The 24471-nt window shown below is 41.0% G+C and overlaps 1 protein-coding gene across 1 annotated transcript in view; it reads left to right on the top strand.

Moving 5' to 3' along the window:
- LOC114667422 (gastrula zinc finger protein XlCGF26.1-like) overlaps window positions 1-10949 on the top strand; it is a 30419-nt gene extending 19470 nt beyond the window's left edge. The window contains exon 3 of the mRNA XM_051926096.1: window positions 8075-10949. Within this exon, the coding sequence (XP_051782056.1) occupies window positions 8075-9291 (1217 nt within the window). The 3' untranslated portion in view covers window positions 9292-10949. The remainder of the gene's footprint in view (window positions 1-8074) is intronic.
- The last annotated feature ends 13522 nt before the right edge of the window (window positions 10950-24471 follow it).

A 24471-nucleotide genomic window follows, 5' to 3' on the forward strand; every position in this document is an offset into this window, starting at 1 on the left:
GACTAGTCTCCCAGTTCCTGCCGCTGAAAAACATCCCCACAGCATGATGCTGCCACCACCAATGCTTCACTGTAGGGATGGTGCCAGGTTTCCTCCAAACGAGACACCTGGCATTCACACCAAAGAGTTCAATCTTTGTCTCATCAGACCAGAGAATTTTCTTTCTCATGGTCTGAGAGTCCTTCAGGTGCCTGTTGGCAAACTCCAGGTGGGCTGCCATGTGCCTTTTACTAAGGAGTGGCTTCCGTCTGGCCACTCTACCATACAGGCCTGATTGGTGGATTGCTGCAGAGATGGTTGTCCTTCTGGAAGGTTCTCCTCTCTCCACAGAGGACCCCTGGAGCTCTGACAGAGTGACCATCGGGTTCTTGGTCACCTCCCTGACTAAGGCCCTTCTCCCCCGATCGCTCAGTTTAGATGGCCGGCCAGCTCTAGGAAGAGTCCTGGTGGTTTCGAACTTCTTCCACTTACGGATGATGGAGGCCACTGTGCTCATTGGGACCATCAAAGCAGCAGAAATTTTTCTGTAACCTTCCCCAGATTTGTGCCTTGAGACAATCCTGTCTCGGAGGTCTACAGACAATTCCTTTGACTTCATGCTTGGTTTGTGCTCTGACATGAACTGTCAACTGTGGGACCTTATATAGACAGGTGTGTGCCTTTCCAAATCAGGTCCAGTCAACTGAATTTACCACAGGTGGACTCCAATTAAGCTGCAGAAACATCTCAAGGATGATCAGGGGAAACAGGATGCAGCTGAGCTCAATTTTGAGCTTCAGGGCAAAGACTGTGAATACTTATGTACATGTGCTTTCTCAATTTTTTTATTTTTAATAAATTTGCAAAAATCTCAAACTTTTTTCACGTTGTCATTATGGGGTGTTGTGTGTAGAATTCTGAGGAAAAAAAGAATTTAATCCATTTTGGAATAAGGCTGTAACATAACAAAATGTGGAAAAGTGATGCGCTGTGAATACTTTCCGGATGCACTGTATTCTGTAATAGCTCTCCCTAGGACAAAGCAATCTGAACGAAACAACATGCTCCTCAGTATACAGAGCTTCGAACAAGCCGGGGGTGTGAGGTAGGCGCCGGACAGCCTTCATGATGTTTAACCTCCATTTCCAACTTTTGGGTGCATACCACCAGTATACCTTCACTCAGTCAGTCAACTTCTCATCAGGATGGTATTGAGCAGCGCGTCTTCATGGTGTGAACCTATTGGGTCACCAATTCGTTTAAGCGATGTCAGAATCAACTGGATGATCATGAGTTAACAGAAGGTTTACTTCTAACAAGATCGAGTAACGTGTCACACATTGACAAGGAGCATGGCAGAAATTGAGTCCTTCTTCGACAACAGGGTAATTTCAATGAGGCTTTGGCCACCACTGACTCCGGATCAGACACCACCAGACTTCTTTCTTTGGGGTCTGCTCAGAGAATAAGTCTGTGGTAACAAGCTTCGCACTGTGGAAATTTTGAGGAAAACACCCAACGTGAAATTGCTGCTATTACCCCCAAGATGCTTGCCGATATGTTCAGGAACATGAAGCACCATGTCAAAATGTGACTGGTAGAAAACGGAAACCACTTCCAGCATCGCATGTAATGCAATCGATTACATATACGTCAAGGTATAGAGCGTATTTTTTTTTTTTTTTTTGGTTCAAATTGCTTCATCCTAACGGGAGTTACAACAGAATATTCTGGGCCTCTTTCGAGTGAATCTCCCTGTATAACTGAAACATACTAGTTTGTCCAAAAATAGCCAGCAGTTAAACAAACAAAACAGCTAACCAAATTACAAATTGTGATATCGGATATTAATGCTGTTAATAAAGCATTAATTCAATTATATTTTCTTAAAATACTGTATGTCATGTTGAGGCCCCTGCAGCCCATCACCACAAAGGAGTAAGACGTGGGCCTCAGATGGCTCTTTCTTTAATAGCTTGCACATTACAGCACACTGCCTGCCCATTCATCTCATGTGTGTCTTCTTTGTATCTGACAGTTGTTTGTGATGCTATGAATAACTTTATTTACACTTTAATTATGAAAAAGTAACATTATTTTTACATAGCCATTTATTTTGAAGAAAATAGCACGTGCCACAAATATGGGTGAAGAAAATAAGGTTTGTAACGAATTAGACGGTGATGATGTAAATTTTTATTTAATAGGACGTGCCACAAGTATAGGTGAAGAAAATAAGGTCTGTAACAAATTAGAATTTTATGACATAAAAATTTTATTTAGACAGATGGGCTTCTCTAAATTGAGAATGTGATGCTCACTTGACCGTTAGCAGTGCATGATCATGATAAATCGCTATGTGTGGTGACAGATTTCCTTGTAGTAACTTAACCATTCATTTGAGTTCATTCATGAGGTATTTAGAAGCCCACACTTTCCTGCACATGGCACTGTAGTCATGCTCAGTGACCCTGGTGAAAAGTGGCACGGCTAGTTGGTGGGTTGGCCGTTGTTTTGAATGACAAATGGAGACTGAAGCTGATCACTCTTAAGATACCATGCAGTGAAGATGACTTTTCCTATCTGGTTACATTCTAAAAACAGTGTTACGTCGTATAGAACAACCCTCTCATACATTGTCATTTGATTGCGGGGGTCCTCACGTGAAACATTGAGAGGCACAAGTACAGGGTAGCAATAGTCACTGGCTAAGAAACACTATGTGCACTCTAATGTTGAAAGTGAACTACAGGGCTACAACTAATAATTACTTTGATAATTGATTAATTAACAAAATAAACCAGCAGATTATTTACAATCCAACTAATTGATTAAAGTATTTTTTAATGAACTAAAATATAGGTTTTTATAAAACATTTCTATAATAATAAATTGAAAATAAATAGAAATACAAATAACGCACTTAGTGGCACTTCTGGCTCTGGTTGTGCAATGAAAACACACACACACTTTCCTTAAAAACAAAACAAAGTTCTTAAAGAAATGAACTCAACTTGCAATGTGGCTTATGTATTCAGAATCACATTAAACCAGTACTTCAAAATTTACCACAGAATATAAGTTACAAGTTTCTTTTCTGTGAAAGTCTCAGTTTACTGGCAAAGCATCATGTGAATTTCTGACCACAATATTCCACCACGAAAGAATCCGTTGCACCATCACGACTTTATTATTATAAATCTGCAGCACTGTTTGAAATTAGTTAATAATGATAATAATAATAATAATAATTTTTATTTATTTGTAGGTGCCTTTCTAAATACTCAAGGACACTGAATAGACAAAACACAGATTATAAACAAAAGTAAAATACAAAAGTTAAAATCAGACAGAGCAATTGTAATCAAAGAGAAAAAGCAGTCTTAAACAAATGAGTTTTAAGTTTAGATTTGAAAAGTGAGAATGATTCAATATTTCTATGTTCAGATGGTAGTGAGTTCCAGAGCTGGGGAGCAGAGCAACTGAATGCTGTACTCCCCATAGTGGTAAGATGGACAAAGGGGACAGTCAAGTGGATAGAGGAAGAGGATCTAAGGGTGCGGGAGGCAACATGGAGGAGGTCAGGCAGATGCGGAGGGGCAAGGTTGTGGATAGCCTTAAAAGCTGACAGAAGAATTTTGAATTGAATTTGGAACCGAAATGGAAGCCAATGAAGCTGCTGCAAAACGGGAGTGATATGGTGAATAGAGGGAGTTCTAGTAATGAAGTGGGCCACCAAATTCTGGACCAGTTGAAGCTTATAAAGAGATTTGCGAGAAAGACCAAAGAAAAGGGAATTGCAATAATCCAGACGAGAAGTGACAAGGCTACGAACAAGGATAGCAGTGGTGTGGGGAGTGAGGGAGGGGCGAATACGATTAATGTTACACAGGTGGAAATATGCAGACCGGGAGATGTTATTGATGTGGGACTGTCAAGGATGACACCCAGACTCTTAACCTGTGGGGAAGGGGAGACAGGGGAATTGAAGAGCTCAGTTCCAAAATCAGCTAAGTACAAAAGATAAATTTTGGAGATAAATAGGAAAATCTGGGTCCGTAACAGATTTTGAAACTAAATCCCTAAAACTATAGCGCTACACTGTTGCAATTAGCAGGTTTTGAAGCTCAAACATATTTTCGGCGCCTGACCAACTGCATGAAAAATCACAATCACGTGTTCAGTAAATTTTAACAAAAGGTGTAATTAGCAGATTTTGGAACTCACACCTTCAATTATCAATAACAAATAAAACATTATCAGTTTTGGATAATGTTGTTTTTGAACCAGGCTTTCCCTTAAAGATAGGGTGAGAAGCTCAGTCATTTGGGGAGGGAGGGGGGGCTCAGAGTACAGCTGCTGCTCCTCCGCATCGAGAGGAGTCAGATGAGGTGGCTCTGGCATCTGATCAGGATGCCTCCTGGACGCCTCCCTGGTGAGGTGTTCCGGGCACGTCCAACCGGGAGGAGGCCCCGGGGAAGACCCAGGACACGCTGGAGGGACTATGTCTCCCGGTTGGCCTGGGAACGCCTCGGGATTCTCCCGGAAGAGCTAGAAGAAGTGGCCGGGGAGAGGGAAGTCTGGGCATCTCTGCTCAAGCTGCTGCCCCCGTGACCCGACTTCGGATAAGCAGAAGAGGATGGATGGATGGATGATTTTGTACCAATGAGGAGAACCTCAGTTTTGTCACTATTTAATTTAAGAAAATTTGAAGAAAACCAGGATTTGATTTCTGCTATTCAGTTCAGCACAACAAACATTGTGACTACTTGTGAGATATGACAACAACACAAATGGTTTCATTTGTGTGAAACTCAGTTCTTCCTTTGCTATGTAGTATGCCAAGCTTATTTTAACTGAAAGTTCATAATGTTTTGAATCATCGCTAATCTTTCTTTGTGTGTGTGTGTGTGATTGTGTCTGGAAACCTTTTACCACTGCAGATTCTTAGGCACGTTCACTTGCAGCCAATACACTGTCACAGTCTGAATGTCGTTTGCCAGTGCGAGTGTGCCGTTAGATTTTCACCTTTGAAACTGTGTGATCCTGCCACAAAATCTGTTTCATCCTCTAGACCAGGCTTGCTGTAAAAGTAATTGCACATCACCATGTCTTCCTCTAGATTGTATAAAGGCCAGGGAAAGTTCAGCTAGTCTGGAACTTTTGCTTTTCCACTGCGCTGCTGCCTATTGACTTGAAATGAACGATACGCCTTTCAGTTGCGTTAAATGTGCTGTTGCATTCGCTGCTGCACTTGCTGCTTTGTTCTATCTGTTTGTTGCTGGAGTCTTTGACTTTTTGTGCAAATGAGAAAAAAAAAAAAAAACACTTCTCAGACGAGGACTTATGCTTCTTCACACCCAAATTTTAGTAAACATGCATATGCCAATGTTACATGTGTTTGCAAGTATGTAATGCAGTACCATAATTTAGCAGAGTGGCCACAAAACACCCAAATACAGCAAGTGAAAATCTGAACGTTTACTAGCTTGTCACCTATCATGAAATTCTGTCGCATGTGCAACTCTTTTATTCGCATTGTAGAGGTCTGAAGTATGACTCAAATTATTCCTCATTTCAAACCTAAAACTAGCCTAGCTAATGTTGCATCCATGTATCTGTATCATGTAATGCTGAAGTAACATTCAACTTACTGGGATGACAGCGAGTCCTCCTCCTCCACTGAGCCTGTAACAGTATGTTTCCCATTCAAATGTTTAGGCATCTCCGTTGTGCACCGTTTTTTTTTAGCATTCAGAATAAAGTGCTCCTAAACTCCGCAAGTCTTGGGTTGCACTGTCTTTACTGTCACTTGCTTACGGAATGCCATCTGTCAAATTTGTTCTCAGCTAAATAAAGTAGTGATGCAATTGCACAGCACAAAGTACACTGCCTAATGACATAATCAACTAATCAATTAAAGTGATCCATGACCAACATTTTTAATAATCGAATATTATCAATTATTACAATTAGTTGTTGCAGCCCTAGTAAACTAACAAGGGAGAATGAGCAACAGACATTGTCTGGGAATGGTAATTGAGCCCATGATGCTTGAACTGTGAAACTGCACACCGTGATGCTTCAAAGTTATAGTTATAGTAAAAGCAATACATATAAAATCAAGAGTAGCATCAAGTCCTTCATCAAATGCGCCATTCTCAATAGAGACATAACTATAATCGGAATCAGACTTAAGCTTTGTGCCTAACTATGCATGTCGCAGAAGCCATTTCTTTCCTGTCTTTTACACACACTTGTGACACGTCTATGATTGGTCATTCATAGTATAACTTTGCATCAATAAAATGGGCTAAAATTATTCAGCTATTTAATGGTAATGAGCCCTTTCACTGTATGTGGCTTGAATTTAGTGAGATAGTTGATAAAATCAGATTCACTCACCTTGGGGTACACATGTGCAAATTGCATACAGTAATCCCTCCTCGATCGCGGGGGTTGCGTTCCAGTACCCTCCGCAGATTTTCACCTTTTTACGAAGTAAAAACCATTATGTTTATATGGTTATTTTTATATTGTCATGCTTGGATCACAGATTTGCACAGAAACACAGGAGGTTGTAGAGAGACAGGAACGTTATTCAATCACTGCTAACAAACATTTGTCTCTTTTTCAAAAGTTTAAACTGTGCTGCATGACATGACAGAGATGACAGTTCCGTCTCACAATTAAAATAATGCAAACATATCCTCCTCTTCAAAGGAGTGCGCATCAGGAGCAGAGAAGGTCAGAGAGAGAGAGAGAGAGAGGAAAAAAGCAAACAATCAAAAATCAATAGGGCTGTTTGGCTTTTAAGTATGCAAAGCACCGCCGGACAAACCAGCTGCAAGGAAGAGAGCAATGTGAAGGTAGTCTTTCAGCATTTTGTAGAGGAGCGTCCGTATCCTCTAGGCCAGTGTGCGAACAGCCCCTCTGCTCACACCCCCTCCGTCAGGAGCAGAGAATGTCAGAGAGAGAGAGAAAAACAAACAATCAAAAATCAATACGTGCCATTCAAGCTTTTAAGTATGCAAAGCACCGTGCAGGAAGCATGTCGCTTGATAAAGCAGCTGCACAGAAGGGAGCAACGTGAAGATAATCTTTCAGCATTTTTAGATGAGTGTCCATATCGTCTAGGGGTGCGAACAGAACCCCTGCTCACACCCCCTCCGTCAGGAGCAGAGAATGTCAGAGCAAGAGAGAGAGAGAAAGGCAAACAATCAAAAATCAATACGTGCTGTTTGATCTTTAAAGTATGCGAAGCACCGTGCAGGAAGCATATCGCTTGACAAAGCAGCCATATGTAAGCCCAGCAAGGATGGCAGCAATGTGAAGGTAATCTTTCAGCGTTTTTTGAGGAGCGGTCGTATCCTCTAGGGGTGCGAACAGCCCCCGTGCTCACAATATATTTGAGGAGTTTTATTTAATACGTAATATGTGCTCTGGTTGGGTAGCTTCTCAGCCATCTGCCAATAGCGTCCCATGTATGAAATCAACTGGGCAAACCAACTGAGGAAGCATGTACCAGAAATTAAAAGACCCATTGTAAGCAGAAATCCGCGAACCAGCAAAAAATCTGCGATATATATTTAAATATGCTTATATATAAAATCTGCGATAGAGTGAAGCCGCGAAAATCGAAGCGCGATATAGCGAGGGATTACTGTATTTTAATACTGAAAGAGCAGACAACGTGGAAACCTACGATTTATTTGTTGAGTATGTAAAAATACCATTATTACTTTTGATTGGCTTGTGGGTTTGCTGCAATGTATACAAACAACCTTGAAATATGGCCCTCCAACATAAGTGGCTATGAGTATAAGAGCAAAATTGATATAATTCAGTAATACAGTTAAAAAAATTACCAATATAATCTTGTTAATTGGGTCTATTGCATGTGATCTAATCTTCTTGGCTACAATGCTTCTGCTCTTAGGTTGAGTAGTTAATTTTGCCTTCTTTATTACATATGCATTTTATATGCTTTACAATATGTCATTCCTAATTTCATTAACAGTTTATTTAATGCACCTTAAACTCAATTGGGCAGTGGTATGAAAGTAACCTTTTTTTTTCCCCCAACTTAATATAGGAGACAAACCTCATTGCTGTTCTGAATGTGGCAAACGATTCTGTGACAGAAGTACTCTTCGGAGACATGCTAGAATTCACACGGGAGAAAAGCCGTATTGCTGCTTGGAATGTGGAAAACAATTCTCACGAGTCACCAATCTTCAGAGACACACAAGAGTTCACACGGGCGAGAAACCATATTGCTGTTTGGAATGTGGTAAAGAATTTTCACTGAAGTGCACTCTTCAGAGACACACAAAAATTCACACTGGAGGAAGGCCCCAAGAGAAGCCATATTGTTGTTCCGAATGTGGCAAACAGTTTTCAAAAATGAGCCATCTTCAGAGCCACAAAAGGATTCACACGGGAGAACCTAGAGAGAAGCCATATTGCTGTTCTGAATGTGACAAACGGTTTTCTCAAAGAAGCCATCTTCAGAGCCACAAGAAAATTCACACGGGGGAGAGGCCATATGGCTGTTCTGAGTGTGGCAAACGATTTTTGAAAATGAGCAATCTTCAGAGCCACAAACGAATTCACACAGGCGAAAAGCCATATGGCTGTTCAGAATGTGGCAAACTATTTTCACATATGATCAGCCTTAAGAGACACACTACAGTTCACACAGGTGAGAAGCCATATTGGTGTTTTGAATGTGGCAAACAGTTTTCATTGAAGAGAATTCTTCTGCAACACACAAGAATTCATACAGGAGAGAAGCCATTTTGCTGTTCTGAATGTGGCAAGCAGTTTTCACAAAGGAGTAGTCTTCAGAGCCACAAAAGAATTCACACAGGAGAGAAGCCGTACTGCTGTTCTGAATGTGGGAAACAGTTTTCACAAAGAAGCAATCTTCAGAGCCACAAAAGAATTCACAGTGGCCCCACCAGAATGGAAAATGGAAGACCCCAAAAATGTACCTTGAGCAAGAAATTAAGAGGACTAGACACAGTCCAGTGGTCAGTTGAAGATAAAGAGGAGATCATGTACTGCTATTTCTACGCAACTAACCCAGAGTTCCCAACTAAAGGATATGCAAGGAGGGCGCGCACAAAACTGCAGCACAGAAATAGAATCTCGATTTCTAAATTAGATAAGGTAACGGATGCAAATTTAAGATCTCTAATTGGAGTAGTTAAAGAAAGAAACCAAATAAGTCAAGAGAAATTAGAATACCTGCAAAGAACAGCAAAAGAAGAAATAAGACAGGAAAAATTGGCATTTACACCGACATGAAAGCACAAGCAGCCAAACTGAGTTAAAGAGACACATTTGAAAACATTTGGAACTAAATACCGAAATACGATTGGACACACTCAAAAAATGATTATCACAAAGAAGTGGAATGTCCTCAAAAACCAATGATTCGCAAATATTTAAATACTAACAATAAAGAGAGAGTGTTGTGGAGGATTCAAGAACGGAAGAAATGGTGGTTCAGCTGATAAAAAGTGACAAGAAAAGTTACAGTCAACAGAAACCATCCTTAAAGTCCAAGAGAAAATCACTACAGTGATCCCAGAACAGGAGCAATCAGAGGAATTCAAAACAATAACAACAAAAATCAACAGAAAAGCACACAGAAACTTACGGAAGAGTGAAGTGACCAAGAAGAACATGAAGAGGAGCAAGGCAAGCAATTTATGGATTGAACAAAAGGAAAGTGGATAGACTATTGTGTAGTAAAACTTGTTGCATCTAAAGTAACGGCACAGAAGAAAATCAAAGTAAGGTAACATCAACAGAATTACACTCCACCCCGAATGAAAATGCATTAAAGAGAACATAAAAGCCATAAGCAGAGAGATGGCATTAATTAAGTATATACAATGAGTGAGGTCTCAGAGTTTTGCCAAAAATACAACAGGTAAAATTACCAAGTAGAAAAAGAACACATGAAGAAATAAACATCACAATGACAAACAACAAACTCATAACTCCAGCAGAGCCCCAAAAGCTAAGATATGAACAGAAACCGACAGAAAAAGGTACATGATAGACTACTTCAAAAGACAGTCCATAAAAGTTCTAGAGGCACCTTAGAAGCAACTTTGCAACCATACAGAAAAGAAACAAACATTCTGGAGAACCACAAACATGGGAAAATGCCCAAAAACACAGTAAAGAAGGGACACAAACAAGCAAACTACAGGAGGAAATGGGAAACCTTTGGACTAAAGAAAGAGAATGGCATAAAGTAACAGCAGGAGAATAAGGAAATAAACTCAAACCTGCTGCTGATGGGAAGACGTCTGACTTAAACACCAGGATACGGACCACCGTATAAATATGTTAAAACAACTACCACCGATAACATCAAGGTGAAACGCTACCATAATAAAGGCCTAATCGCAGTCACACATGTAAAAATAAGAAGAGGGATATTTCAAGGAGACTTGCTGTCCTCACTCTTGTTGTGGATAGCATTAAACCCACCAAGCACCCTCCTTGAAACCCTCAGTAGTGGATCCAACATTAGCAGTCAAAAATGAACTGAACCTTCCGATATTCGTTCACCTTCTATTTGGGGATGACATGCTGCTGCAGAATAACTGCTTTGCTGAATAAAAGACATTTTTGAATTGCTTCAAGCAGATAAATGTGCCAAAGCAACCTTCATAAACAGACGATTAACGTCCACTGAAGATATCAGCATTTGATCAAAATTGTGTCAGCAGAGCACTAGTTCTAGAAGAAACTTGTGAATGTTTGGGGATTAATAAAGGAGCACCTCTAAACCAGAAATCACTAAGGCAGCAAAGAATGCAGCAGCAGAAACAAGAAGCTGCAAGAGTCCTCGAAAAGCCAACAAAAAACTTCAACCCATAATCCAGCTAGCAATCCCTATCCTGTCCCACAGCACAGGAATAGAGGTAAGCCAAAAAATAAATAAATCCATAAACTGGATACCTCAAACAAGAAAATTGTTGTATGCATATTGTCTACTCTACAGTCGTGGCCAAAAGTGTTGAGAATGACACAAGTGTTGGTTTTCACAAAGTCTGCTGCTTCAGTGTTTTTAGATCTTTTTGTCAGATGTTCCTATGGTATACTGAAGTAGAATTACAAGCATTTCCTAAGTTTCAAAGGCTTTTATTGACAATTACATTAAGTTTATGCACAGAGTCCATATTTGCAGTGTTGGCCCTTCTTTCTTTTTCCAGACTTCTGCAATTCACCATGGCATGGTGTCAATCAACTTCTGGGCCAAATCCTGACTGATGGCAGCCCATTCTTGCATAATCGATGCTTGGAGTTTGTCGGAAATTTGGGGTTTGGGATTGACCACAAGTTTTCAATGGGATTAAGGGCTGGGAAGTTTCCTGGCCATAGACCCCAAATTTTGATGTTTTGTTCTCCGAGCCACTTTTGCCTTATTGCCTGGTGCTCCATCATGCTGGCAAAGGCAGTGTGTGTAACCAAACTGTTCTTGGATGGTTGGGAGAAGTTGCTCTCAGTGGATGTTTTGGTCCCATTCTTTACTCATGGCTGTGTTCTTGGGCAAAATTGTCAGTGAGCCCACTGCCTTGGCTGAGAAGCAACCCCACACATGAATGGTCTCAGGATGCTTTACTGTTGGCATGACGCAGGACTGATGGTAACGCCACTCACCTTTTCTTTTTTCGGGATGTCCCAAACAGTCAAAAAAGGGGATTCATCCGAGAAAATGACTTTACCTTAGCAGTCCAATCCCTGGACCTTTTGCATAATTTCAGTTTGTCCCTGATGGTTTTTCTTGGCTTCTTTGCTGCTCTTCTTGACACCCACCAGGCCATCCTCCAAAAGTCTTTGCCTCCCTCACTGTACGTGCAGATGCCCTCACACCTGCCTGCTGCTATTCCTGAGCAACTTTGCACTGGTGGTGCCCGCAGCTGAATCAACTTTAGGAGACGGTCCTAGCACTTGCTGGACTTTATTGGGTGTGTTCCCTTCAGGTCACTTGATTTTCGGGAACAAGTAAAATTCACAGGGAGCTAAATCAGGTGAACAGGGAGGATGATCGAGGAGAGGAATGTTTTTGGCAGTCAAAAACTGCTTTATGGAAAAAGAGAAAATTCATGAGAAATTTGATGTGGATTCGCTGTTTGAATTTTTTGCCCGACATTTTTGCAGCAACTCGTGTAGCGACTGTTGTGCAAATACCGACTGGGCTATTTATAGAGTATACGTAGCCAGTCGGCAGTTTGAGAGGACGTGTAGTTGGGGATATAGTTTTTAGAACATTAGAACACTCCAGACAAGAACAGGCCATTCAGCCCAACAAAGCTCGCCAGTCTTATCCACTTATTTCTTCCAAAAAAACATCAAGTCAAGTTTTGAAAGTCCCTAAAGTCTTACTGTCTACCACACTACTTGGTAGCTTATTTCAAGTGTCTATCATTCTTTGTGTAAAGAAAAATTTACTAATGTTTTCCTAATAGTTCTATGATTCACGTCCGGCCGACCTCCAGACAATTTTCCAGGAAAGCTCTAAGCCCAGTCCGGTTATTTTTGTGTCTCACCTCGTATGCTGCTGCCCAGTTCCAGCCCCATCAAGATCAGTAAACAGCCCATGGATGGCTTAAGTTGTCTGAATTAACACCAAGGCATTGAGTACCTAGTCATTGCTGCATGGGACACACTGACCTGTGCACAAGGTGGTTCAAAGCATTTCTAGAAAGACATTGGACACCAAACAAGTGCTGCTTCTGCCATGCAGAACTAGAGACAGTAACCCATCCAATTGTTGGCTGTGAGGTCCTGGTGGGTGAAGAGTTTACAACAAAATATGCCACAAAGTTGCCAGATTAATTCACTGGAAAAACTGCCAAAAAATACAACATACCAGCACCAGAGATGCACTGTTACCACACAACAGAAAATGAGGAGGTGCTAGTCACTTGGGCCACGCTAATTCTAATAACAGTAAAACAGATGCTGGGTAACTAGACCTTGTTAAACAAATGGCAACTTAAGAAAATCAGGATAAATTAAGTTGTAGTCCCAAGCAACTACTCAGTGTTAAAACACGGAGACATACAAAAAATACAAAATACCAAGAAATGCAGTCAGTAATATGTGGAATAAAACTGTGGCAGTAGTTCTGGGATCCATAGAACTAACTAAAAAGAACTTCAGGCCCACCTTGAGACCCTACCAGTCACCATCACCTCAATTCAGTTACATAAGGGGGCATTATTAGGACCAATGAAGGTGCTACACTGAGCCCTCACTGATAATTTAAGAGAACAATAATAGAGGTACAACATCACATCATGAGACAGTGAGGTTCACTTCTGCCTTGACTACAAGCGCACAAAGCCATTCAGAAGAAATCAACCTGGTGAAGACGTTCTGCATAGGGCTAAAGCTTTTCATAAAGGAGCAGATAAACACAATGTGAGTACAGTACTAGGCCACCTGTTTAACAGAATGAAATCACTAACAATACAAGTCATGACTAATGAGGGAGGTTCACTTCTGTCTTACCAGCGTATGACTGAAAACCTCATGGAGAAGTGAACTTCCCAGAGAAGCCATATTGCTGTTCCAATTCTCTCACAAAAGCCATCATCAGATGTTTGTGCCAGTCGTGCTTGAATCCACAGGACTGATTACAAGAAGCGCCCAGGCTCAATCAATGCCCTGCTAATCGTTATCACACAAAGAGACATCAGGAACAATGGAAGTGCTATGCCAATCCTTTGTACAAAATTCATGACTTACAAGTGAGTCAAAACCTTTATGGAGAAGACCACCCGCAGTGGAAGCCATATTGATGTTTTCTTTGCAATTTTCATAAAAGGGCCATCTTTAAATAGCAAGGAAAGTTTATGAAAGTAAGGTTACTGTGACATCTTCAGAAAAGGAGAAGATCTCCAGTGTGGTGTCAGATTGGCAGTGCTGCTGGGAAACTTTGTGGACGAAACTGAGAGGGACTGACTAAATGTAAAGAGGAGATCATCGTGCATTGCTATTTCTACACCACAAACAATGAATTTTAAATTAAAGAATATGCCAAATAGGTATATACAAAATTGAAATCCATAAAAGTAATTCCTGCATTGAAAAAATACTCTTCTACAGATGTTAGAACAATATAAAATTGTAGCAAAAGGACACATGACAGTAGAAAATCAACAACATCTTCAAGTCATTGAAACAGAAAAAATAAACAGCCTAGGATGAGAGAAAAAAATGAAGGGGGGATTGACACGGTCAAATATGCATGCCAGTTAATTAAGAAAAATTATACAGTGGAGTATCCAAACAATGCCATTCCCCAGATAAACCTGTGGCTGTATCAGCAAAGGATTCCAGTAGAATATTTCATTATGAGGGATAAAGCAGAAGAATCATAACTTATTGCAAGAAATATCTATCCACCTTACCTAAGCTGTACTTCAGTTGGGGTACAAATTTGTGCCCAAAAAAATCATCTCTAAAGAACAAAACCACAAGGCATTTTATAGTGCTAAGAAAGGTGCCAAGTTTCATTTGGATTGGCGGACTCACTTTTGAGTTCTCGTATCTACAGACTTGATTTGACTATTTGTTATGGAATTTGGCCTTAATAATAGCTGCATTATAGCGCCCCACGTGTACACCCTTATCTGTATGTGGAAAGCTGCTTTAAGCAAAGAGACTTACTAGCTCAGCATAAGCAGCCCAAGTGGTTAAAATATAATGTACTGCTTTAATTATCGGAGGCTGCTAACCCCTGTGGGAATATGGCAGTCACCCACCCCCAGGTGCTCTTATTATCACTTTACCTTCAATATATTTTCATGGAGATTCCCATGTTCATTATTTTGGTTTGCCTGTTCTATAGTTACTGTTAACTATATTGTTTTTACAAGTGTTTGGTATCTGCTTTATACTGCAGTGCCCCCACATGTACCAGTCTTACCTGCACATGGAGAACTGCTTCAGGATACAAGACTTATTAGCTGGCACAAGCAGAACAAACAGTCATAATCGGACCTGAGCCGCACCTCTGCCAGTCACCCAAGCAGGTGCCCGCTCACCATGCTACTTTCTATTGAAGACGTCTCTTCTCTACTGCTAACCCCTGTGGGAGTATGGCAGTCACCCACCCCAGGTGCTCTTATTATCACTTTACCTTTAATATATCTTCATGGAGATTCCCATGTTCATTATTTTGGTTTGCCTGCACTATAGTTACAGTTAACTATATTGTTTTTACGAGTGTTTGGTTATCTGCTTTCCATTGTCTCACATGTACAGCCTTACCTGCACATGGACAAATGCCTCAAGCCAAGAGACTTGAAAGCTGGCACAAGCAGACCAAATGGTTAAGCTACACCTGTGCCAATTGCCAAAACTGGTGCCCACTCACTGCACTGCTTTCTATTGAAGACGTCTCTTTTCAGCTGCTAACCCCTGTGGGAATGTGGCAATCACCCACATCAGATGCTCTCATCACTTTAATATACAGTGGGTATGGAAAGTATTCAGACCCCCTTCAATTTTTCACTCTTTTTCATATTGCAGCCATTTGCTAAAATCATTTAAATTAATTTTTTCCCTCATTAATGTATACACAGCACCCCATATTGACAGACAAAAAAAAGAATTTTTGAAATTGTTACAGATTTTTTCCATCCATCCATCCATTTTCTTCCGCTTATCCAAGGTCGGGTCGTGGGGGCAGCAGCTTGAGCAGAGATGCCCAGACTTCCCTCTGCCCAGCCACTTCTTCTAGCTCTTCCGGGAGAATCCCAAGGCGCTCCCAGGCCAGCCGGGAGACATAGGCCCTCCAGTGTGTCCTGGGTGTTCCCCGGGGCCTCCTCTCAGTTAGACGTGCCCGGAACACCTCACCAGGGAGGCGTCCAGGAGGCATCCTAATCAGATGCCCGAGCCAGCTCATCTGACTCCTCTCGATGCGGAGGAGCAGCGGCTCTACTCTGAGCCCCTCCTGGATGACTGAGCTTCTCACCCTGTCTTTAAGGGAGAGCCCAGACACCCTGCGGAGGAAACTCATTTCGGCCGCTTGTATTCGCGATCTTGTTCTTTCGGTCACTACCCATAGCTCATGACCATAGGTGAGGGTAGGAACATAGATCGACTGGTAAATTGAGAGCTTTGCCTTATGGCTCAGCTCCTTTTTCACCACGACAGACCGATGCAGAGCCCTCATCACTGCGGACGCCGCACCAATCCACCTGTCGATCTCCCGCTCCATTCTTCCCTCACTCGTGAACAAGACCCCGAGATACTTGAACTCCTCCACTTGGGGCAGGATCTCGCTCCCAACCCTGAGAGGGCACTCCACCCTTTTCCGGCTGAGGACCATGGTCTCGGATTTGGAGGTGCTGATTCCCATCCCAGCCGTTTCACACTCAGCTGTGAACCGATCCAGAGAGAGCTGAAGATCACGGCCTGATGAAGCAAAAAGGACAACATCATCTGCAAAAAGCAGTGACCCAATCCTGAGTCCACCAAACCGGACCCCCTCAATGCCCTGGCTGTGCCTAGAAATTCTGTCCGTAAAAGTTATGAACAGAATCGGTGACAAACGGCAGCCCTGGCGGAGTCCAACTCTCACTGAAAACGGGTTTGACTTACTGCCGGCAATGCGGACCAAGCTCTGACACCGGTTGTACAAGTTGTTGCAGATTTATTAAAAAAGAAAAACTGAAATATAACATGGTCCTAAGTATTCAGACCCTTTGCTCAGTATTTAGTAGAAGCACCCTTTTGAGCTAATACAGCCATGAGTCTTCTTGGGAAAGATGCAACAAGTTTTTCACACCAGGATTTGGGGATCCTCTGCCATTCCTCCTTGCAGATCCTCTCCAGTTCTGTCAGGTTGGATGGTAAACGTTGGTGGACAGCCATTGTTCGGTCTCTCCAGAGATGCTCAATTGGGTTTAAGTCAGGGCTCTGGCTGGGCCATTTAAGAACAGTCACAGAGTTGTTGTGAAGCCACTCCTTCGTTATTTTAGCTGTGTGCTTAGGGTCATGGTCTTGTTGGAAGGTAAACCTTCGGCCCAGTCTGAGGTCCTTAGCACTCTGGAGAAGGTTTTTGTCCAGGATATCCCTGTACTTGGCCACATTCATCTTTCCTTCGATAGCAACCAGTCGTCCTGTCCCTGCAGCTGAAAAACACCCCCACAGCATGATGCTGCCACCGCCATGCCTCACTCTGGGGACTGTATTGGACAAGTGATGAGCAGTGCCTGGTTGTCTCCACACATACCGCTTAGAATTAAGGCCAAAAAGTTCTATCTTGGTCTCACCAGACCAGAGAATCTTATTTCTCACTATCTCAGAGTCCTTCAGGTGTCTTTTAGCAAACTCCATGCGGGCTGTCATGTGTCTTGCACTGGGGTATGTGTGGAGACAACATGTACATAAGTATTCACAGCCTTTGCCGTGAAGCTCAAAATTGAGCTCAGGTGCATCCTGTTTCCCCTGATCATCCTTGAGATGTTTCTGCAGCTTAATTGGAGTCCACCTGTGGTAAATTCAGTTGACTGGACATGATTTGGAAAGGCACACACCTGTCTATATAAGGTCCCACAGTTGACAGTTCATGTCAGAGCACAAACCAAGCATGAAGTCAAAGGAGTTGTCTGTAGACCTCCGAGACAGGGTTGTCTCGAGGCACAAATCTGGGGAAGGTTACAGAAAAATTTCTGCTGCTTTGAAGGTCCCAATGAGCACAGTGGCCTCCATCATCCGTAAGTGGAAGAAGTTCGAAACCACCAGGACTCTTCCTAGAGCTGGCCGGCCATCTAAACTGAGCGATCGGGGGAGAAGGGCCTTAGTCAGGGAGGTGAACAAGAACCCGATGGTCACTCTGTCAGAGCTCCAGAGGTCCTCTGTGGAGAGAGGAAAACCTTCCAGGAGGACAACCATCTCTGCAGCAATCCACCAATCAGGCCTGTATGGTAGAGTGGCCAGAAGGAAGCCACTCCTTAGTAAAAGGCACATGGCAGCCTGCCTGGAGTTTGCCAAAAGGCACCTGAAGGACTCTCAGATCATGAGAATGAAAATTCTTTGGTCTGATGAGACAAAGATTGAAGTCTTTGGTGTGAATACCAGACATCACATTTGGAGGAAACCAGGCACCGCTCATCACCGGGCCAATACCATCCCTACAGTGAAGCATGGTGGTGGCAGCATCATGCTGTGGGGATGTTTTTCAGTGGCAGGAACTGGGAGACTAGTCAGGATAAAGGGAAAGATGACTGCAGCAATGTACAGAGACATCCTGGATGAAAACCTGCTCCAGAGCGCTCTTGACCTCAGACTGGGGCGACAGTTCATGTTGCAGCAGGACAACGACCCTAAGCACACAGCCAAGATATCAAAGGAGTGGCTTCAGGACAACTCTGTGAATGTCCTTGAGTGGCCCAGCCAGAGCCCAGACTTGAATCCGATTGAACATCTCTGGAGAGATCTTAAAATGGCTGTGCACTGACGCTTCCCATCCAACCTGATGGAGCTTGAGAGGTGCTGCAAAGAGGAATGGGTGAAACTGGCCAAGGATAGGGGTGCTAAGCTTGTGGCATCATATTCAAAAAGACTTGAGGCTGGAATTGCTGCCAAAGGTGCATCGACAAAGTATTGAGCAAAGGCTGTGAATATTTATGTACATGGGATTTCTCAGTTTTTTTATTTTTAATAAATTTGCAAAAACCTCAAACTTTTTTCACGTTGTCATTATGGGGTGTTGTGTGTAGAATTCTGAGGAAAAAAATGAATTTAATCCATTTTGGAATAAGGCTGTAACATAACAAAATGTGGAAAAAGTGATGCGCTGTGAATATGTTCTGGATGCACTATAAATGCTGGCGGCTCTCCAGGCCCCCAAATCATAAAAAATAATGACATTAATATTATTACGAAGCAAAATCAATAAACAGCAAAACCGATTGGGAGAAAACATATTTGAAAGGAGTCTTGAAAGGTTAGTAGTACTAGGATGTTGTACTATGTTAGCCATTATGAATTTAGTGAGAAATCAAGCAAAATGACACCTCTGATTGGCTAACTAAAAAGATGACAATATGGAAGCTTTGGTGGCAACTCAAGGCCTTTCTTCAGGCAAGAGGTAATCTGATTACATCTTTTCCTGAAGAAGGGGCCCGAGTTGTCTCGAAAGCTTGCATATTGTCATCTTTTTAGTTAGCCAAAAAAAGGTGCCTATTTGCTTGACTTCTCACTTAAAAGGTTAGGAAATTCATTTCAAAAAGAGTCTTGTTACTTAGAAAATAAATGTGATGGAAGAGGAGTCCTTTCAAGTCTGGCCGCAGAGTTTCTTTAGACTCTTGTTCTGTCCACAGAGTTCCTTGCCAGCTTCTTTGGGTTCTTCTTGCTTTTGTCATTCTCTTCTCAGCATGTTCCCCAAACTTAAAGGCCTCACTTCAAATTGACAAGGATTACAAGAATAATCAAAAAGTGTTTGTCTTTCTCTGGGTGTTTCTCTATTTGGATCCTAATTACCCCGGGACTAATAAATTACAAAAAAGGTGTTTGTAAAAATCTGCTTACGATTCTAAAAGATACAAGGTTCAAGCCAGTAAAGATACAGAATTTAAAAATCAATCTATTTTGTTTGATTATCTGGAAGTGAAGTGCTGGAGTGTTAGATTGGAAATAATAGATCATTATTTGGAACACACGCATTTAATGTGTGTTCCGTTTCTACAGTAATCTGTGTAAACACATTGTTAAAACAGAAACTTTGTCATATTTTAGTAATAAATGTTACAAAATGTAGGCATAAACTATAGAATTTGTGAAGCCTGAAGTCCAAAGATCAAATAAACACTTTCACAAAAGGTTCAGGAACGATACAACAGCTTCTGTGGCGTAGCGGTAAGATTTGCTGACTTGTAATCAAGAGTCCCCGGATCGATCCCAACTGCCTCCTATATTTGCCATTTTCAGTAGTGAGCTGCACTTGTTGTTCATATTATACAGTACACACATACATTTGGTTTGTGTCTCTAACAGCTGCTGTACATTTATACAACTTGTAAAAGTTACCTTTTTTTTCACTTTTATTCTCTCAGTCACGACCACGATGCATACTACCCAATAAATATATTATAAATTATAAACGAAACAGCTGTCAAAGGACACCAGAAACAAAATTGTAGACCTGCACCAGGCTGAGAAGACTGAATCTGCAATAGGTAAGCAGCTTGGTGTGAAGAAATCAACTGTGGGAGCAATTATTAGAAAATGGAAGACATACAAGACCACTGATATATATATTTGCAGCTGGAGATCCACAAAGGGAGAAAAAATGAATCGCGTATCATAAAGTAGTTTTTATTCCTGAGCTTTCAACCCCTGCCAGGGGTCTTCATCAGAGAATAATGCTTAGACTTACAAGAATCAAAGGCAATATATAGCAAAACATTACGTGGAGCGGGTTTGGGGGTATTGGGTGTACAGTGTATTTATTATGAACATGTTCTTCTTAAGTTTGCATTTGGTGGATTTATGTCCAAGTGTCTGTTGATGGCGTTCTCATTTGATACTTTCATTGTTCTACACGCATACTAAATCAACAGGACATGCATTTAACTGGGACAATGTACAAGTCAAATTTAAGGCCAGTACTAAAAGTGCCAGTGAGTTGGCCGAATCTTGGCTATCAAATGAGAACGTCATCAACAGACACTTGGACATAAATCCAGCATATGCAAACTTAAGAACAACATGTTCATAATAAATAAACTGTACACCCCCTAGCCCCCAATCACACTGACTTAGCCACCCACCCCCTCCACATAATTTTTTGCTATATATTGCCTTTGATTCTTGTAAGTCTAAGCATTATCCTCTGATGAAGACCCCTGGCAGGGGTTGAAAGCTCAGGAATAAAAACTACTTTATGATACGCGATTCATTTTCTTCTCCCTTTATGGATCTCCAGCTGCAAATATATTGTGTGTCTTCCATTTTCTAATAATTGCTCCCACAGTTGATTTCTTCACACCAAGCTGCTTACCTATTGCAGATTCAGTCCTCTCAGCCTGGTGCAGGTCTACAATTTTGTTTCTGGTGTCCTTTGACAGCTCTTTGGTCTTGGCCATAGTGGAGATTGGAGTGTGACTGTTTGAGGTTGTGGACAGGTGTCTTTTATATTGATAACGAGTTCACACAGGTGCCATTAATACAGGTAACGAGTGGAGGACAGAGGAGCCTCTTACAGAAGAAGTTACAGGTCTGGGAGAGCCAGAAATCTTGCTTGTTTGTAGGTGACCAAATACTTATTTTCCACCATAATTTGCAAATAAATTCTTTAAAAATCAGACAATGTGATTTTCTGGATTTTTTTTCTCATTTTGTCTCTCATAGTTGAGGTATCCCTATGATGAAAATTACAGGCCTCTCTCATCTTTTTAAGTGGGAGAACTTGCACAATTGGTGGCTGACTAAATACTTTTTGCCCCACTGTATGTGTGTGTGTATATATACAGTGTGTATATATATATATATATATATATATATATATATACACAGTGGTGTGAAAAACTATTTGCCCCCTTCCTGATTTCTTATTCTTTTGCATGTTTGTCACACAAAATGTTTCTGATCATCAAACACATTTAACCATTAGTCAAATATAACACAAGTAAACACAAAATGCAGTTTTTAAATGATTGTGTTTATTATTTAGGGAGAAAAAAAATCCAAACCTACATGGCCCTGTGTGAAAAAGTAATTGCCCCCTTGTTAAAAAATAACCTAACTGTGGTGTATCACACCTGAGTTCAATTTCCGTAGCCACCCCAGGCCTGATTACTGCCACACCTGTTTCAATCAAGAAATCACTTAAATAGGAGCTGCCTGACACAGAGAAGTAGACCAAAAGCACCTCAAAACCTAGACATCATGCCAAGATCCAAAGAAATTCAGGAACAAATGAGAACAGAAGTAATTGAGATCTATCAGTCTGGTAAAGGTTATAAAGCCATTTCTGAAGCTTTGGGACTCCAGCGAACCACAATGAGAGCCATTATCCACAAATGGCAAAAACATGGAACAGTGGTGAACCTTCCCAGGAGTGGCCGGCCGACCAAAATTACCCCAAAAGCGCAGAGACGACTCATCCGAGAGGTCACAAAAGGCCCCAGGACAACGTCTAAAGAACTGCAGGCCTCACTTGCCTCAATTAAGGTCAGTGTTCACGACTCCACCATAAGAAAGAGACTGGGCAAAAACGGCCTGCATGGCAGATGTCCAAGACGCAAACCACTGTTAAGCAAAAAGAACATTAGGGCTCGTCTCAATTTTGCTAAGAAACATCTCAATGATTGCCAATACTTTTGGGAAAATACCTTGTGGACTGATGAGTCAAAAGTTGAACTTTTTGGAAGGCAAATGTCCCGTTACATCTGGCGTAAAAGGAACACAGCATTTCAGAAAAAGAACATCATACCAACAGTAAAATATGGTGGTGGTAGTGTGATGGTCTGGGGTTGTTTTGCTGCTTCAGGACCTGGAAGGCTTGCTGTGATAGATGGAACCATGAATTCTACTGTCTACCAAAAAATCCTGAAGGAGAATGTCCGGCCATCTGTTCGTCAACTCAAGCTGAAGAGATCTTGGGTGCTGCAACAGGACAATGACCCAAAACACACCAGCAAATCCACCTCTGAATGGCTGAAGAAAAACAAAATGAAGACTTTGGAGTGGCCTAGTCAAAGTCCTGACCTGAATCCAATTGAGATGCTATGGCATGACCTTAAAAAAGGCGGTTCATGCTAGAAAACCCTCAAATAAAGCTGAATTACAACAATTTTGCAAAGATGAGTGGGCCAAAATTCCTCCAGAGCGCTGTAAAAGACTCATTGCAAGTTATCGCAAACGCTTGATTGCAGTTATTGCTGCTAAGGGTGGCCCAACCAGTTATTAGGTTCAGGGGGCAATTACTTTTTCACACAGGGCCATGTAGGTTTGGATTTTTTTTTCTCCCTAAATAATAAAAACCACCATTTACAAACTGCATTTTGTGTTTACTTGTGTTATATTTGACTAATGGTTAAATGTGTTTGATGATCAGAAACATTGTGTGACAAACATGCAAAAGAATAAGAAATCAGGAAGGGGGCAAATAGTCTGTATATATATATGTGTGTATATATATATATATATATATATATATATATACTAGCAAAATACCCGCGCTTCGCAGCGGAGAAGTAGTGTGTTAAAGAGGTTATGAAAAAGTAAAGGAAACATTTTAAAAATAACGTAACATGATTGTCAATGTAATTGTGTTGTCATTGTTATGAGTGTTGCTGTCATATATATATATATATATACATATACAGATATATTATATATACATATACACATATATTTTTTTATATATATATTTTTTATATATATATATATATATATATATATATATATATATATATATATATATATATATATATACACATACATACATACATATACACACATAGATGCACTTACAATAACATAGAAATCAATATAAACAACATTAACATCATTATCATATGAGAATATGAATATATAAGAAGCACATTTCATATAAATATAAATTATTAAACAGTAAAATCTTCTTGTATAATTTGCTACCGTGGCTTTTCGTTGGTCTGTCCAGGATTTTAAATCACATGTAGCTTGCAAACCGTTTCACGTATTGACTTGAAATGTGGTACACATATAATACGTCACGTCTGCTATCCGCTTTATGGGTGATGAATGTATTACTCTTTTTATGTTTATTTTATTTTAGAATCAACTCCTATCTGCGCACACCAGGGCGGCCGTGGGCGGATGCGTATGGTGTATTCACTCCACGTTATCGTGCATTACGCTGTCACTGGGTTTTGATAAAAGAATTTGAACAATATATAAGAAGCGTATAAATTATTAAACAGTAAAACATTAACATTTAAAAAGTAAAGTTACATTGAGTACTACTGCAGTGCCTTCGGGTATACCTCATTTTTTCTTTGCCCATTACATGCTTAAATGTATACATTTTTTGGTGTACCTACCCGAGAACACGCGACATATAACCGAGCGTGGGAGAAGCATGGATTTTAAACACGCGTTGAGTTCATCTGCTGGTCTCCCTCGTGGAATAACTGGTAATGTTTGACTAAAATCTACAGCGAGTAAAACGACATTACCTCCTTTTTTTTTTTTACGATCTCTGAGATCTTGGTTTTTTTCGGTTCAAGGCTTCATAAGCTCTTTTATGTTCAATGTTGTACTTAATAAGTACTAATTATCCCAAACCATCATCTTTGAATGTTGCAAGACTTTCGCCTTGTATGTAGATCGGGGTAATTACATTCATTGCATTCCTAGTCTGAATCACAATCTCATTGTATGGGTGGTTACCTGGCACTGTAGGGTTGCCACCCGTCCTTTAAAATACGGAATCGTGCCGAGTTTGAGAATGAAATT

This window comes from Erpetoichthys calabaricus, chromosome 1, assembly GCF_900747795.2.
Source record: "Erpetoichthys calabaricus chromosome 1, fErpCal1.3, whole genome shotgun sequence".
Taxonomy (NCBI): domain Eukaryota; kingdom Metazoa; phylum Chordata; class Cladistia; order Polypteriformes; family Polypteridae; genus Erpetoichthys; species Erpetoichthys calabaricus.